We start from the raw sequence: 14,656 nt of genomic DNA, 5'->3' as shown, positions 1-14,656 counted from the left end.
TTATTAGTACTCCCAATCAATGTGTTTTAAATTTAAGATCGAAATAGCATTACTTGGTGTCTAAGTCAATGCATTTATTGTCTTGTCTCTAAATTATACACATTATGTTCATTAAAAGCACTCAGCAGGAATACTCAGAATGTAGTAGCAAAAATTTATATAATGTAAAAGGAAGAATGAAGTCTGGTTTTAAGGTCTATGAAATTGTGCACAGGACTATGGAATGTATTTATAGAAGATCCTTATGTGAGTGATTTTTTAAAAAGTCTGTTAAAGAATTTGGTGCCTTTTATTCTGAAAAAAAAATTTTACCTCTGCCCTTCATCTAAACAAGCAATGCCTGACTTGAGATCAAAGTCACTTGAAAATTATAAGTGATACGTCAACACAAAGAGGGAATGTAACCCAGCCTAGATCTCAGGATAACTCGTAAGAATAGTCTCAACCAGGGTTTGAAGTAAGTGGAGAAAAAAACAGAACCTCTTCCCTCAGTAACCAAATATCTCAAAAATCTTAATAACAAGTTTCTTTTTTTATTATTTTGTTTTGTTTTAATCGTCATCTGAGGATATGTTTATTGATTTGAGATAGTGAAAAACATCGATTGGTTACTTCCCCAATGTGCCCGGACCCAGCTATGTCCCCTGACACAGGGCTGAGCCCCAGCCTTTGGGTGCACGGGGCAGCAGGCGCTCCAGCCAGCAGAGCCACCCAGCCAGAGCTAAAGAAGTTTCTTAAACTGATATTCTAGACTAGTGACGTAGCACTAATTCTCTCTTCAAATTAAGAGGAAACAGAAAACTTAATGACAAAAATATAAATTGAATTGGTAGTCAAAAATCTATTTCTCCCGCAAACCCAACAGACTTGGAGGAAGAATAATCCTTGTCTTACAGATTTCAGAGAACAGAAAGTGTGTCACCCAATTCATTTAACTCAAATAAATTGAAGTATAATTTTCATAGAATAAAATGCAATTTGATGAGTTTTGACAAATGTATATGTTATAAATAACACCAAAATTAAAATACGGAATTTCCCCATTCTCCCCACCCCCCGCCAAACATTCACTTGTGTTCCTCTGATTCAATAAAAAAATCCCCAAACAAAAGACCTCATTGCAGGCAACCATTGATCTGCTGTCACCATAGATTAACTTTGCCTGTTCTAGAAGTTCATGTACATGTACATATATATTTCACTTCTGGCTTCTTACCTTCAACATATGAAATAACCCAGGTTATTAATGCATTTTATTGATTGTGCCATTACAGTTGTCCCATTCCCCCCTTTCATTCACCTCCACCCTGCACACCCCCTCCCACCCACATTCCCCCCCTTTAGTAGTTCATGTCCATTTGTCATAAGTTCTTTAGCTTCTACTCTTGCTCTTCCCACACTACTCTTGCTCTCCCCGTCTATTTTCTCCCCACTGTCTATGCTACTTATTCTCTGTACCTTCTCCCTACCTTTCTTCCTCCCACTCCCCTGTTGCTAACCCTCCTTGTGATCTCCATTGCTGTGGCTCTGCTCCTGATCTAGCTGTCCACTTAGTTTGCTTTCGTTTTAGGTGTGGTTGTTAATAACTGTGAGTTTGCTGTCCTTCCACTGTTCATATTTTTTACCTTCTTTTTCTAGATAAGTCCCTTTAACATTTTATATAATAAGGGCTTGGTGATGATGAACTCCTTGAACTTGACCTTATCTGGGAAGCACTTTATCTGCCCTTCCATTCTAAATGAAAGCTTTGCTGGATAGAGCAATCTTGGATGTAGGTCCTTGCATTTCATGACTTTCAATACTTCTTTCCAGCCCCTTTTGGCCTGTAAGGTCTCTTTTGAGAAATCTACTGACAGTCTGATGGGAACTCCTTTGTAGGTGACTGTCCTCTTATCTCTTGCTGCTTCTAGAATTCTCTCCTTCATTTTAACCTTGAATGTAATTAAGATGTGCCTTGGTGTGTTCCTCCTTGGGTCCACCTTCTTTGAGACTCTCTGAGCTTCCTGGACTTCCTAGAAGTCTATTTCCTTTGCCAGATTGGGGATGTTCTCCTTTATTATTTGGTCAACTAACTTTTCCACTTGCTCTTCGTCTTCCCCTTCTGGTACCCCTATAATTCAGATGTTGGAATATTTAAAGGTGTCCTGGAGGTTCCTAAGCCTCTCCTCATTCTTTTGAATTCTTGTTTCTTCATTCTTTTCTGTTTGGTTGTTTCTTTCTTCCTTTTGGTCCACTCCATTGATTTGAGCCCATTTTCTTTTCATCATTATTGGTTCCCTGTGCATTTTCCTTCATTTTACTTAGTGTAGCCTTCATTTTTTCATCTAATTTGTGACCAAAACAACCAGTTCTGTGACCATCCTGATGACCAGTGTTTTGAACTGTGCATCTGATAGGTTGACTATCTCTTGGTTGCTTAAAAGTATTGGCTCTGGGGCTTTGATTTGTTCTTCTGTTTGAGCCATATTTTTTGGTCAGGTCCTGCCTGTTATGTATGAGGGGTGGAGCCCTAGGTGTTCACCAGGGCGGGTCTATCCAGTCACTGGGTTATGACTGAGGGCAGGGTCAGAGAGGGAACAATAGTGCTTGCTCTGCTCTCTCTCGGATTTTGGTCACCTCTGCCACTTCCCACAAATTGGGCCCTTCTGATGCGGGTTCCCAGGTGGGTGGGCTTGTGTACATTCTAGAACCCTGTGGGTCTCTCCAACAAACTCTCCTGTGAGGCTGGGAGTCTCTCCCGACACCTTTTCAATCAGTGCGTTTAGGCTTTATTTCCCATCGCTGGGACCCTGGGTTGCGCAGTCTGTCTTGCTGCCCATTTTTGCCTGATTTATCTGCGCATGAATGTGTGACCGTGGTCAGCTCTGCACCACCTGGGCTCTCAGGTCTGGCAGCCACTGCCTTTTCCTGCCACAACCCCTCTCTATCAGCTGCCAACTCCACCCCTCTTACCAGTCTGGTTGAATGGTTGTCAGACTTCCATACAGTTCAATTTTCTGTCTTTTCTGGTTGTGCTTTTGTTTCTAAATCTTTGTTGTCCTTAATTTTGGTCGTGCAAGAAGGCACCGTGTTTCCACCTACGCCTCTATCTTGGCCGGAAGTCCCAGAATAACCCAGATTATTGCCAGTAACACTAAGTTGTCCCTTATTATTTTTGAGTAGTATTCCACTGTTTGAATATACCATAACTTATCTATTCATCTGTAAATGAACTTTGGATTTTTTCAAATTTCAGGTTAATATTAATTAAGATGCTCAACATTCAGGTACAAATCTTTATTAGGACATGGCTTCTTCCTCTAGAGAAAATACTTTAAGTGGATTTGCTCAGTGGTTAGTAAACATATGTTTAAGAAACTGCCAGTTTTCCAAGTGCTTGCACTAATGTTCACCCAGCAATGCATGAGAATTCTAACCATTCCACATCTTTGCTAACACTTGGTAATGTCAAACTTCCACTACATCCATTGTAATGATATGTTGTGGTATCTCATTGTGGTTTAATTACATTTACTTGATGACTAATGACAGTAAGCTTGTTTTCATGTATTTATTAGCCATTTATACATTATTTTCTATAATATCCATGTGAGTTTTTTGCTTGCTTTTTAACCTGGTATGTCTGTTTCCTTAATAAGTTCTAGGAGTCCTTCTAACTCTTAGATATATTGTTGCAAATATTTCCTCCTAGTCTGTGGCAAGGCTTCATTTTATAAAGTGTTTTTAGAAGAGCAGAAGTTTTGAATTCTGATGAAGACCAAAAATTATTTTGCAACATTGGCTTTGTTTGTAAGTGCTTTCCCTGCTCTACCTACAAAACCTTTGCCTACCTTTAGGGTCACAAAGGCTTCTCCCCAGTGTTTTACTCTAAATGTTTTAAAGTTTTAACTTTTACACTAGATCAATAACACATTTTGAGTCCATTTTGTGTATGGCTGAGGTAAGATTTGTTTCTTCTCCATTTGATATTGAATTTTGCAAAACAATGTCTAAAAAACTATCCATACCCTTCATTGAATTAGCTAGGATTGTACTGGTTTTCTGTGTCCTGTCCTTTTCTCTATTGTTTTTATAATTCCTATTTTATTACCATTCTTTATTATTTCCTTCATAGTACTTATGTAAGAGTTAATTGCTCATCTTTTTCTGGATTTTAAAGGTAGAAGCTGAGATAACTGTAAACTTTTTTTTCCTTTTCTAATATGAATATCTAATCCTACACTTTTCCTCCTAGCCACTGCTTAAGTTAAATCCCACAAATTTGGGTATATTTGCATTCATCCTAAATTCAAAATATTTTCTAATTTCTTTTGTGATCTCATCCTTCACCTTGGGTTGTTTTGAAGTGTTCTTTAATTTTCAAATACTAGAGATTATCCACAACCTAAATTCACTCAATTACAATGGGCTGAGCCTCTACTGTAAGCTCAACAAATAAGCTCCCAGAGATAAGGGGCTGAATGACTAAAAATAAACACTTTAGGGAATGTAAACAAAATTTTATTAGAAATTAACTCTCAAGAGTATTAATCTAGTGACGAAATAAGAATATACCAAGAGATAAAGACTACCTGGATATCCAAGAAATCGACATAATGTTTCTTGGGCTGTCCAATGAGAAACTCAACACTTCTAAATTCTCCAATGGAACAGATAATGTATGCCTAATCTGTTAGTGTCTTTGGTTGGAAAACAACTTTCAACATCATATAATCAAGTGACTGGCAGTACATGATACATTTGGGTCTCCTTATACGATCAATGTGTTAAAGTTATTTAAAAAATTACCACCTAACATGCAGGAATACTGTATCATAGATTATTAACTAATTTTCAAGTCTATTTAAAACATCAAGTATTTAGCATGATAAACAAGATAATGATATTTCCTATTTAAAAGCCTGAACATTTAAAAAAAGTATTAACTGCTTTTCATTTCAGATCTGACTCTTTATAGAATCCCTGGTTTTATATAAAATATTAGACAATTTGAAAGAGACACAACATATAATCTTTAGTGTTTATATATAAACTCTTATTGATACTTCTATAAAAACTATCCTCTCTTTCTTACAAAAGGATTATTGTAATAAAACAGCATTATTAAAATATTCTTGTCTCAGGGGCTGGAAGTATTCAAAGTCATGATAGGCAAGAATCTACATCCAAGACTACTTTATCCAGCAAAGCTTTCATTTAGAATGGAAGGGCAGATAAAGTGCTTCCCAGATGAGGTCAAGTTCAAGGAGTTCTAAGAAAGGGACTTATCCAAGAAAAGAAAATCAAAAATATGAACAGTAAAATGATAACAAATTCACAAATATCAACAATTGAACCTAAAAAAACAAAAACAAAAACTAAGCAAACAACCAGAACAGGAAGAGAATCGCAGAAATGGAGATCACATGGAGGGTTATCAGTGGGCAGGGGAAGAATGGGGAAAAGGTACATGGAATAAGATGCACAAATAGTAGGTACAAAATAGACAGGGGGAGGTTAACAATAGTATAGGAAATGCAGAAGCAAAAAAACTTATATGTATAACCCATAAATATGAACTAAGAAGAAGGGTGTGCAGGGGGAGGGGAATAAAGGGGGGGAATGAGACAACTATAATAGCATAATCAATAAAATATATTTAAAAAAACAAGTAAAATAGTCTTATCTCAAAATAAAAAGCTTCAAAGAATAAGGTTCTTGAAACTTTCCCTTTATCAAATGTAAATTATAGTTGCTCTGATGTAATGTTTTTAAATTCAATTAAGTTATGAATTTAGATATGAATGCTCTTAAGTGATCATCTGTTCCAAGATTTAATCACCTTGTAATCATTTTTGTCACTTTGTAGCCATTTTTCCAAGAGCATATGTGTTCAGAACATTTTTCCTGTGACCAGGTTTACCATGTATCTAGCAAAGTAACCTTGGGAGTAGGAACAAAAATTAGTTGCCTTAGAAAAGACACTGTTCATTCCATGTATAAAGAGAGTGGCGTTCAGAAAGATCGAGTAAATATACCAGCCATACAGTTGTTAAGGGTTTATTTTTATATGCATACATTTCAAGAAAACAAAACATTCAAGATACAGAATTCAACATATCAAATGAAATCATTCAGAATTATTTCAGTTACTGTGTACACAAACAACAGCATAAAGTACATGTATACGATACACTATATAACTTGTGTCTGAGGTTTCGAAAAGCAGTGTTTTGGTTTTAAAATTCTGATACCATTATTATGTCATTCAAGTAACATATATTTCAAAAGTTAAATTTTTTATAATAATAACTAACTTAAGACATAACTCTAAGACAATCTGATAGATGAGCTGCCTTTACCACGATCTTCAAAAAAATGCTGTTCAATTCTTCTACAAAAAGCAAGAAGGTTGCTATAGTTTTTCACCTTCTCAGAAAGTTCATCATTGGTCAGCTGTGTGGTCAGAATAGTGTAGAGATGGCCAAACACCAGTGCATCTAGTTCTGTGGGCCTAGAACCAAAGTAGAAACGAGAGCAACATAAATACGGTACAACTTGTATGGTGGGATCTATAACATTTTTCACAACATTTACTCATCTATTGAAAAAAAAATCACAGAAAAGAAATAAATCCCACCCCAACTTGATAGAATTCATTGTTTTAAGTTACAGAATTTTTTATAAGATTAAAAAAAGTATTTTAAACTATTAATTGCTGGTTGTGTGACTTGCTTTTTGAAGCAGTAGTATTATTTAAATGTCTTAAAATAATATTGGTATAATCGATCATATTCATTTTATTCATTAATTTGTTCACTAAATAAATACAGAAGGTCTTGCCCTGGCCAGTGTAGCTCAGTGGATTGAATGCGGGCTGGGAACCAAAGGATTGCTGGTTCAATTCCCAGTCAGGGCCCATGCCTAGGTTGCAGGCCAGGTGCCTAGTGGGGGCCACATGAGAGGCAACCACAGATTGATGTTTCTCTAACTCTCTTTCTCCTTCCTTCCCCTCTTTCTAAAAATAAATAAATATTTTTTAAAATAAAATTTTAAAAAAATAAATAAATATAGAAGGTCTCCAATGCGCTGGAAACTGTGCCAGATGCTAGATATAAAAACATGCTATCCTCAGACATTGACGCAAAACACAGATTCACACAACACGACTTAATAAGTGCTTTAATCTACACATAAACAAAATGTTATCAAAGCACAGAGGATTTTTCTGTGGTGTTGGGACAACACGATTGTACTTGATTATGCAATCATATACTATAAAAATGATTACAATATGATTTCATTGAATTTGACCTATTTTAAAGTAACTTAGCTTTCTAAAAGAGACATAATCGTGAAGATGGCTTCAATAAAAACTTGTCTAGAATTTTCCCCCTAATTATGTATTACTAACAAAACACTGAAATTTGTCTACCTCACCACTAATGATCTATAAATGGGGCATCACCAATCTATAGTGCATTAAAATAACTGCTAGCACAATATTATAAAAAGGAGAAAATATCTCAACTTTTGAACTAATTATTGCTGTTAGCTCCATGGTAATAAGCTTTTTAAGAAAACATGTGTTAGCCCACCTGAGTGAAAATGTCACAGTAATCTTGTTTGGCAGAAGAAACCTGGGGATCCATCAAATCCAGGTGTGAATCCTACTGCTGCCACTCACTGGCTATGTGGCCTTGATCACTGCTGATGAACGAACTCGTGCAGTTCATCCACTAATTCCCAAATATTTATCTCTAGTCCTAAACTTTCCCCTAAACTCCAGAATCCTGCATTAAACAAATCAATAAAAGGTGATGTACTTCTCATACCACACTGTAACTGTTTATTTAACAACCCCCACCCTCATTATACTCCAAGCTATTTAAAGGTAACACTGCACATATCTTTAAATACCCAGTTCTTAGCAAAATATCTAAGGAACTGAACCTGTATTTGCTGAATAAATAAATGAAACAGAAAAGAAAGCATCCTGCCTATGGTGTGTAGAGGACTTAATTTTTCAATAATACTTATCTTTCAAAGCCTTCTCTTTCTTTTGACACATTTATAAAGTTTAATCAAAGTCAGAAATACAGTCTATGGTCGTGTTTAAAAGGGCAGACATTAGGATAGTTTTAAAAAACCACAAGTGTCCTTGAACTTAATAGCACCAGGACCCTATCACTAAACTATCAATAACAATGGGTCCCTGAAAAGAATCACGGATGTAGAAGGTGGATAAATGTAGAGTGGAGGCGCTTTGCGACAAGTAATATAAACACCAACTCTACCATATCCTAAACAAATTTCTTAAAAGATAAATCTTATCTCACCAATGCAGAATTTATTTTCCTAATCCTTTTTTTAGGGTTAAGTACCCTTTGCTTCTTAGATGAAAGGTCAATATATTTATTCCCTGACGAAACATCCAACAATGTAGATGGATGTCCTTTCTCAGTAAGTGAAGGTTCTGAATAAGTTCAAGTGTACATGTACCTCTAACCTAGAGTGATCTAGAAGTGCCCCTGAAGTGGTCATAATGTTATTAGCTGCAGATACACATCCACGGAACTCAAAAGGTGCTGAATTGCATATAGAAGACAAGCATACAAAACTGATCTAAAGTTACATAAAGGTAGCAGCCTGTGGCAGTTATTTCAGAACATCTAATAGGAAGCAGAATACAATATACAAAGTCAAACAAAACACACACACAAATTTTAAAACATATTTGTTTTCATCCTTACAAATCTCAGCTACTTATATATATTGACTCTGACATACATGTAAGTTACTAATTACCTCAAGTCTTTCCTATGCTAGTGGTTAACACAACTATATGCTATTGCTATAACTCACAGACCTATACACATTAAAGTGTCAATTTCACTATATGTAAATTAGATTGTAACAAACCTGACTTTAAAAAAAAGCAATAAACTTAGAAAAATATTTGCAACGGATGTGAAACAAGCACAAAACAACACACCTGACCTAATATTTCTACTGAATTGTTTAATGGAGCCAACATCTTCAAGTACTTCCAGTTTTAATTACCTTTCCTAGACCACCTGGAGAGAAAACAGCATTCCTGCCCTCCTGCTAACTCAGCAGCTGGTGGATTGTGACTTGGATATTGACAGCAACTCCCCTCTAAGACTTCTGACATCTTTCATATATATTATTGCATTTATCTTTATAGACTTTAAAAACATTTTGTTTCTTTTACTGATTCTAGAGAGAGGGGGGTGGAGGGAGAAAGAGAGGGAAAGCAACACTGAAGTGAGAGAGGAATATCAGTTGCCTCTTTCACTTGCTGGGACGGGGCACTTAACAGGCAACCCAGGCACGTGCTCTGCACAGGTATCGCACCAGCGACTTTTCGTATGCCCAGCCAAACCAACTGAGCCACACCAGCCAGGGCTCTTTATAGACTTTTTACTAGATAAGTATTCCAGGGTGACAAATATGTTTTTAAAGTCCAAAGCAATTTGTTGCCTTCTTATCTTGCATTATCATTCCTTCCACGTTTTTGTTCATTATCTAGTTTCATGTGATTATTAAAATAAAAACAATACTGTAAAATGTGAATGTCTTCCTAAGCTTTCCCCTTAAAAATCTCTTTGCACTCATCTTTTTTGCTTTATTGTGATCCCATATTTTTTCTTTCTGATACCTTTCACAGTCTAGTTTCAAAAATATTAATTTTGGCCGACTGTTCCCTAATCTTTTTTCCAATTACACTACTAACTTGTTGTGTCTTCATACTACTAGAAATAATATACATACCCTTTATTTACATCCTGGCTACTAATCTTCAGGAGTATCATTCAAGTTTGTAAATCTAGCCCCTTGCCATCAAAGTTTTCCGTATTTTGTCTTTGGATATTTTTAACTATTTCCCATTAATTTTCTTAACTGGTGATTTCTTAATTAAATAAACCTCAATAAAATCCTATTCCTCCCTGAAATTTTTCATCTTCAATATACTTTCCCACCTATATAGGAAGGTATCTTTTCAAATTTCACCACTTACTCAGTGGTTACTAGCAGTATTTTTTAACTCCTTTTCCAATTTCTCTTCAACTTAACCCAGTTTTAATCAAGGTGTGAGATTCTTCTAGGTAAGAGGTTCTGTTTGGAAAACACGAACCTGCGAGGAGCTCATAAATGCTTCAGAACACGGTAATTTTTTCTATCCTAATTATATTTAGAAAATATATTTTTCCATTTTTTCTTCCCCTTTATTAAAAAGGTCACACAGAAGTATCACTTTAAGGAAAGTTTCATTTTTTCATTCCAACTCTATACTTGAAGCGAACAAATGACTTAGTAGTCTTCGTGTAGGCGATATCTTACTAGATATCACATATCAGCAAGCTAGCACAGTATAGATTTTGCTTTCATTGCATTTCTGAAATATGATTTAATACTTAAAAGCTACCAATACTATATATTTTGAAGGAAACAAAGGCCAAATATTTTAGTATCTACCTTTTATTATTTGTAATATTTTTTCAAATTCATTTTTCTTTTCCTGTTCCACCATTTAGCTTTGTCCTCTTTTCCCAATTACTGTTCTTGCTACAAGACGTCCCTCAGCCACCCTTTCCCTTTCCTCACCAAGTGAAGCTAGAGGTTTCTTTCATGAGCCCTCTCAGCATCCTCCCCAGGTAGAGAAACTAGGAGAAAAACTGATTCTAGATTAAGAGGGTAAAGGGAGGACACACCGGAAAATAAGGTGACCTGCCATAGTCTGGTGTCTGTTAGAGCCAAGAACAGAATTCAGGGCCTCTGACTGGGAATCCAACACCATCTACCTTGACTTGAGCCAAGCGCTCTCCTCACTGAGGTGCCACGTCTCACAGAGCAAACACCCTTGCCACAGATAAAAGAATAAGAAAAATTTTGCCACGACAAAGTTAAAATACCAAGTTACTTTTTCCTAAATAAAGTTTACTTGAATGCTAATATTAATTGACAATTGGGTAAAATTAAAAACAATCGATTCCATTCATTAGTCATAACTTCATTAGGAAAACTGTTTATCTAGGTTTCATATAAGATAAAATTATTTCCAAAACCTACATCTTAATATCAGTTAAACAGTTTCTTAATAGGGAATTTTAGTTTTACAACCATTCTAGATTTTTAATTTTTCATTGTAAGTTTAAATATAATTGTACCTTCATGAAGAAAAAATATTTTAATATTTCCACTAAATCACATGTCAAATGTTACTTTGACACTGAGTTTAAATAAGAAAAATAAGTTAGATCTATTCTGCTTGCTTCCCACGAAGACAGTGTGTCTAACAAAACTAACTCCTAACACAGAATGATGCACTGCAAACAACGAAACACATTTCTGAGCTTTTGAACTCCCAGAGCTTTCTTGAGAGATCAACTGACTCCAATTTTATTTTCATATCAGTTACATGTAGTATAAACTAATATAACTTAAATATTACAACCTATCAGTCATTTTTGCTACAAATGTTAATCTCTCTACAATATGATGTTGGATATGGCTATAGCAGATGAATACATATAAAGATAAATAATAAATAATAGAAAATAAAGCTTTATAAAAGTTATCCATTTAAAACACAAAATATTAAAAAGCGAAGAAAAAGGTTAGAATTTCTAAGCAAACCACTGAGATTAAATGCCTATCTTACACAGGATAGCTGACTTTGATACACTAAAACTATAACTTTTTAAAAGATTTTATTTATTTATCTTTAGAGGGGAAGGGAAGGAGAGAAGATGAGAAATATCAATGTGTGGTTGCCTCTCCTATGTCCCCCCCTGGGAACTGGCCCACAACCCAGGCATGTTCCCTGACTAGGAATCGAACCGCGACCCTTTGGTTCTCAGGCCCACGCTGAATCCACTGAGCTACACCAGGCAGAGCTAAAATTATAACTTTAAATTTTAAAAAATTCATTCTTTGCCTCTACTATTCCTTTCCAAATTACCAAAAAAATAAAACCTGTCTTAGTGAAACAAATTAATTTATGTACATAAATATTTAATCTGTATCCTTTGTATTCATTTCTGTGCTTTACAAATATTCTAACTTTTAAAAGACAAGCTCATGATTATGCTGGTCCACCCAACATTATTTTTTTGTTTGCTTGTGTTCACTTTTCTAGTCCCTAGGGTATCACCCTATACAGACAAGTGTAGTTATACTTCACATTCTAATAGTACTTTGCAAATTTAGAATTCTGTTAATTAAGGTGTCATATTTCCCTACATAGCCCCGGGAACTACCTCTAGGAGAACCTCTATCGTGTGGTACACTAATGACTGGTTTACATATTTGCCCTTAAGAGAAATTCTTAATGGTAAAAGCCACATTTTAGAATCTCAGTCTCCCAGAGCCTAGCACTATGCCTGATACTCAAGAGGTGCTAAATGTTTAATAAAGGAAAAAAATACGTTTAAATATAACTAAATTTTTTCAAACATCCCTTGATTAAACAATTCCTCTATGATAAAACAAGTTTGTAACCTAACAATATAGAAAGAAATTAACTTAAAAACTAAAATTTCTTACTGCTTATTGAAGAAATACGGTTGTGTTCCCAGTCTCTGGGACAGCGCTTGACAGCACTGGTCCACGTCTTCCAGGACCTGACAGAGCCAGAGCCCAAAGGAAAACATCTCAATTAGCAAACAGTAAAATGTGTCTAAAACAAGTCATATTATGATTTACAACAAAAAGGTAAGTTCAGGTAATCCTGTACAATGTATTTCAGTCAGACTATAGGTCACATATAATATAAATAATACTTTCTATAGAGGAAATACAAAGAAAATTGGAGAGCTAAATTCCTTTAAATACAAGTACAATTAAGTTACTTATAAGAATTATTATAAAGAAAGTTTTTACCTCAAAATTTCACTCCCTACAAAAACTGTTTCCCTGAACCCATATACTCCAATGACTTTACATGTATTTTTTAAAAACCTGCCTAATGAAGATGACACTGCTGACCCACCATGAGCAAAGCATTTCAGTTGTGCTTCCACCAGAGGAGATGGATTTTACTCACCCCGTCCCTACTCATTTACCCACCCCCCTGCGGCAGATGGCACACAGAGCGAGTTGGCTGCCTAGGGCTGGGGGTGGCTGTGGAAAAGAGACACTAAGCAGTCTAATGCCTAATGTTCATGACCTTGACAAGATTTTTATTTTTCAGTCTGGCTACTTCAGTAAATTTAAGAACAACAAAAAAGAGAGAGATTAAACACTGTATTTAACAGGTTTTTTTTTAAAGCCCTAATGCTGCAGATCAATATTTATTGGCATAAAAGATACCCACAATGTATTGAATATATCAGGTTATAGAGTGGCAGGTATAATATGATCCCATTTAAGGAAAATGTTATCAAGAGACATCCAGAAAAATGTTCTCCAAATAGTTAACAGTAGCGATTCTAGGTGGAAGGATTTCAGGCAATTTTTATGTCCTTTTTGGACTTTTCAGTATTATATAATTTATTTTACAATAAGTATGTGAATTTTATAAAGCAAAACTATTTCATGTCAAAGAAAATAAGGGCAACTGTTTTGTTACTTTTTTATTATGTTGGGATTTTCTAAAGGACGATCAATATTTTAAAATTTATTTCTAATGCATTAAAGGTTTATCTTAAATGCATTAAGGGTTTTGAGAACCTCAGTCTGAACTGACCTGGTCCAGAGTCTTCTTACCCCACCCAATGGCTTTCATCTTACGTTTGACTTCCCACTGTTTCTGATAGGCCAAAATGTGGTTCAGGGGCCAAGGGTAAGGAGATCCATACCTAGCATGTGTGATCTAAAGCAAAAAGATTTTGTTAAAAACATGATTCTTTCTAAAAACAAAGACTTTACAAATAGAATTTCAGGGAAATAAATTGTCAGAGAACACAAATACAGCAATCTGAAAAAAAATACAGAGCTCATAAGCTGAAAAATTAAATTTTTAAAACATTCCCTTTAAAAATATATAAACTTATATGTACTTTGCAACCATTTATATCAAACAATGACACATAGCTTCCCTAAAATGTATGTGCAAGCAAAATTAAAGTAAGTGAAAAACTATATCACTAATGGTATAAACCCACAATGTTTCATTTATGAGCAGGGACTTACAATTCTGAGCAAAAGTGTTTTCTCATTAAATTTTAATTAAGATAAATGCTGCAGAACCACTCACCTCCCCTACTGTAGCTTCATCACACCACTGAAGATACAACTGAAACAAAAGAAACAGTCACTAAACTTTAGAATACAAAAGAGAAAATGGATAGAAAGTTATTTCTTGCCATGGTGATTTTTTATGAGCCAACTTTATAAAAAACATATGTATGAGGGTTTTTTTCTTCACTCCTGTTGCTACACATAATTATTAAATTTGATAGTGGTACTTGATAAAAACATTGTTTATTCATATAGTACATCTCTAAATAGCATTGAAGTACTTTATAGCTATTATTTAAGTAAACTTCACATGCCAAAGTAAAACAAGTGGGCAAGAATCACTCCTTTTTACAAAAGAAAAATTAGAACTGAAACTGTCAGGCAATCTGTTCAAAGATAGTGTTCAAATAATTTGGGTGAGCATCCTAGCCCAAGAACAGCTTAACTTTAAAATAACCCATAAGAAAAGATT

At 35.0% G+C, this 14,656-nt stretch overlaps 1 protein-coding gene across 2 annotated transcripts in view; it reads right to left on the bottom strand.

Annotated features, from left to right (window-relative positions):
• Positions 1–6,009: 6,009 nt before the first annotated feature.
• MTX2 (metaxin 2) overlaps positions 6,010–14,656 on the bottom strand; it is a 61,826-nt gene continuing 53,179 nt past the window's right edge. The window contains exons 8-11 of one of the 2 annotated variants that reach the window (XM_037130030.2): positions 14,201–14,239; positions 13,691–13,816; positions 12,550–12,626; positions 6,010–6,493 (exon numbers count right to left, since the gene is read on the bottom strand). In XM_037130030.2, the coding sequence (XP_036985925.1) occupies positions 6,310–6,493; positions 12,550–12,626; positions 13,691–13,816; positions 14,201–14,239 (426 nt within the window). In that variant the 3' untranslated portion in view covers positions 6,010–6,309. The remainder of the gene's footprint in view (positions 6,494–12,549; positions 12,627–13,690; positions 13,817–14,200; positions 14,240–14,656) is intronic. The other variant, XM_037130029.2, reaches the window with a different exon arrangement.

This window comes from Artibeus jamaicensis, unplaced genomic scaffold, assembly GCF_021234435.1.
Source record: "Artibeus jamaicensis isolate MK-2021 breed Jamaican fruit bat unplaced genomic scaffold, CSHL_Jam_final contig_391, whole genome shotgun sequence".
Taxonomy (NCBI): Eukaryota; Metazoa; Chordata; class Mammalia; order Chiroptera; family Phyllostomidae; genus Artibeus; species Artibeus jamaicensis.
Note: the sequence above shows the minus strand (reverse complement) of the source record. Positions and strands in the feature narration are given on the sequence as shown.